The sequence below is a fragment of the Olea europaea genome, chromosome 18, assembly GCF_002742605.1.
Source record: "Olea europaea var. sylvestris chromosome 18, O_europaea_v1, whole genome shotgun sequence".
NCBI lineage: Eukaryota > Viridiplantae > Streptophyta > Magnoliopsida > Lamiales > Oleaceae > Olea > Olea europaea.
In genome coordinates, this window is record NC_036254.1 from 11,416,999 (window position 1) to 11,420,512 (window position 3,514).

Below are 3,514 nucleotides of genomic sequence, written 5' to 3' on the forward strand. Positions count from 1 at the left end.
ATGATCTCTAAATTGTAGAGTATGCTTTTTAAAAATAGTGATTCTTTTGAAGATGCACTTACATGTTAATTACAACAAATAGATAAAGGGAAATAGAATAGACAACACATTACCCATACCAACACACACGCCCTTAATGAGATGGAGAATTAGACACACCTTGCTAGTTGAGTGTATACATAATTTCTAAATACATGTGCACATCGATTAAGTTGGAGCTAGCTATTCAAGAATTGCATACGTAAACAATATTTAACAAATATACATAATTCCTTAATACTGTGAAAGGAATTATGCACGCTTGACAAATGTGAATTTGTTAAATGAGTTTCATTTCTTCCTTAGAACTACGTAATTGAAAGAAGAAAGGGACATTTTATCAATTTGAGTATAGTTGGGCAATGATTTATCACTCTATAGTTAAATTTACTGAACTAGAAGCATTGCATAGCAAGGCTATGGAGTCAATTGAATCTATTCCCCATGTCTGGTCTTCGAGTGGCGCAACCTGCTGGGGTGGTTGGCAAGGTTGAGGAGGAATTTGTAGAGTCTCAACTTCACTTTCAAGCATTTCCATTATTTACTCATTGATGGACGATCCATCGGATTCATTTGTATGCACCATAATGCAACTATTGTCATCTTCCTAGTAATCTTCCTTTCTTCACAGCCTAATTCTTCAGCATCTCCAATTTCAAGATCCTTACTCTTGTTGAAATGATCATATATCCAGTCGGGGAAGTATTGGCTAGAAAGTTCCATGTTTTGTATCAAGTCTTTATTTAGACTTAACATTTCCATCAACAACATTCCGAAGCTATAAGCATCTGCCTTGTACGAGACAGCCCCAATGCCTCTATTGATCAATTCGGGAGCTACATAACCAATTGTACCTCGTGCAAGAGTAATAGTTACAATACTAGTTTCAGTCGAGTAAGATTTCGCTAGCCCGAAATCAGAAGTTTTTGGAGTGAAGTTATCATTGAGAAGTATGTCGTGTGGCTTAATATCGAAATGCAGTCGATGCAAATTAGTCTCTTGCTCGCATCCATTCTCCATCACACTGTCGGAAAAAATATCGGATGCAGTGATATAGAAATGTTTGGTACATGATCCACTTTTCTGACAAGAGAGATACTTCTCAAGTGAACCATTAGGCATGAAGTCATATACAAGAGCACAATTGGACATATCTGCACAATAACCACAAGTCGAACTATATTGACATGATGAATTCTTCCGGTAGTGGTAACTTCATTGATGAAATCTTGTCTATTTGATTTATTTTTGCCTAGTATTTTCACTACTATATCCCTTCCACTTCGAAGCTTTCCTTTGTAAATTGAACCATAACCTCCTTCACCCAATTTTTCCCGAAAACCTTTGGTCATCTTCTTTATGTCTGAATAAGAGTAACTGATGGGTATTAGGTTATTCTAATTGCGCAGAAAATTTTCTGTTTCATTAAACATTGATAAATGTCTTCTTCTCAGTTTATAGACAAATAATCCGAACATGAATGGAATTCCTATTAAGATCCTCAATGCAAGGTTGATCACTGTTCATTCAGAAATGAGAAGACTAGTTAGAAAATTATTTAGCAAAGACGTAATACTTCCAGGAATTCTTTCTTTACATTTATATGTTGGAAAAATGTGTCAGGGTTCTTCAAGTTGGCTTCAAGTGGGCTGACTTGACCCATAGCCTTTGAAACCAGATAAGAAGGGATAATTTGATTTTAAATTCAAACTTCAACTTCTATAGACCATGCTCTAATTTCCTTACTTCTTATATGCGTGCAGAAGAAAAGTGACTGAAGTTAGGGGGAAAATGAGGCAGAAATACATTCATGCATGATACTGCAACTGTAATAGAAATGGTTAGAATATAATATTTTTGTTTATAAAGTTGGCACTTGAATTGTGGAAATGAAACTTGCTCTATGGTAATAAAAATGGTCAGAATATAATATGTTGAACTGATTCGTGCATGCAATCTGAAAGTAACATGACATCTTTAAGATCTATCATGGCATTGCCCAAGTTCTTAAAAACAAAATATTTCTGGCTGCAATGTGCATAAAATTTTTCAAATATTGCAAGACAATTTCTTATAAACATTTTTGTAGTTTGAGGATTGTAATACTGTAACCTAAATCGAGATAAAGAAAAGAGAATGTGAAAGGATCTTTCCCATAAATTATGTTGCTAATCCGCTGACCAATACTGTAGTCTGCAATGCCTACAACCAAACATCGTCAGAAAAGAGTTTAAAGAAACTTTTCGAATGTAAGGACGTTGAAGTCGAATTGCATTTAACTACGGAAGTAGTGGATGATTGTAAATTGTTGCAAGACCGATACATATGTTAATTATATATGGTGAGATGTTATGACCTCTACACATTAATAAATCATCAGAAAAAGGAATATTGGATAACGAGTACAAGTGTCAACTTAAATCACCTTGCTGCCCAAGACAGTCTAGTTTCTTTTAGAAATAGGCATCACTAATTTTATCATATACATTTATAAGTATAGTAACCTTTAAATCTTACCGGAGCAGAAGCGTGGAGACCCCTTCTCATAACAAATAGGGCAATATAGTCTCCTTTTGCAATAGCTAATCGTCACAGTGAACCATGAAAGCTCAAATCCATATAGCAGAGCGCTATGGATGTCTGAGAGCAAAAGATTATTGACATCCTTAAATGGCCACGATGTCATCACTATGAGATCTAAACTGCACATCTCTCTTACATCTGATGCATTCAAATTGCCAACCTTAATATACGTGTGTCTTCTGTGTGAAGCATTTGAATCAAAGACCCTGTTGCCACAATGAACAGTTTCCAAAAAGAAAGCAGAATTTATGGGATATGGGCAGCTCATTAAAGTAATAGGCCCGCTTATTTTATGCAAGACACGTGATTTAGATGAGTTGTAGGTGTAGACACTATAAGGATAATTTTCAGAGAGGTTGTATCGAAACATAGAATACTGAGGAAAGGAGCAAGTGTCATTTTCTAAAGCAGCATCAACAAGATGAATAGTAAAATTTTGGTAATCGATGGCTTGCACATGGTACTTTTGAGAGTTTAGATAAAGTGAGGTTGTATTGTTTTCACAAACTAGTTCATAGCTGGAATCACCACAGCTTTCTGGATTCCCTTTTAACCGGAAGGGATAGCTGATATTAAGAATTGTGAGAAGAGAAGCTGAGAAGAAGCAGCGCCTAGGCGCCATGTCCAGGCGCCTAGGCGCCCAACTGGTTTCTGCCGATTGTGAACCAGGCAGAATGTTGGCGCCTAGAGTGGCGCCTAGGCGCCCCGGTACATATATATATTTCCGATTTTTTGCCTCTTCATTATGTTATAACCCTTGCACCCGATTTTGAGAGAGCAAAAGGGAGAAAGCTTGGATTGAATTTTACAAGATTGAGGTTGTTCATCTTAGGTATAAATTCAAAGTTATTTTCTTTCTTGGGGATTAACTTGAGGCTTGTTCAAGTAATCC

The 3,514-nt window shown here is 36.2% G+C and overlaps 1 protein-coding gene and 1 pseudogene across 1 annotated transcript; both read right to left on the bottom strand.

The window, feature by feature from the left end:
* Nucleotides 1-378: 378 nt before the first annotated feature.
* On the bottom strand, nucleotides 379-1,421 carry LOC111367447 (annotated as a pseudogene).
* On the bottom strand, nucleotides 1,404-3,514 carry LOC111367448. The gene has a single exon (XM_022988329.1). It carries the CDS (start codon nucleotides 3,242-3,244, stop codon nucleotides 2,546-2,548), a length of 699 nt encoding a protein of 232 aa, XP_022844097.1. The 5' UTR covers nucleotides 3,245-3,514; the 3' UTR covers nucleotides 1,404-2,545.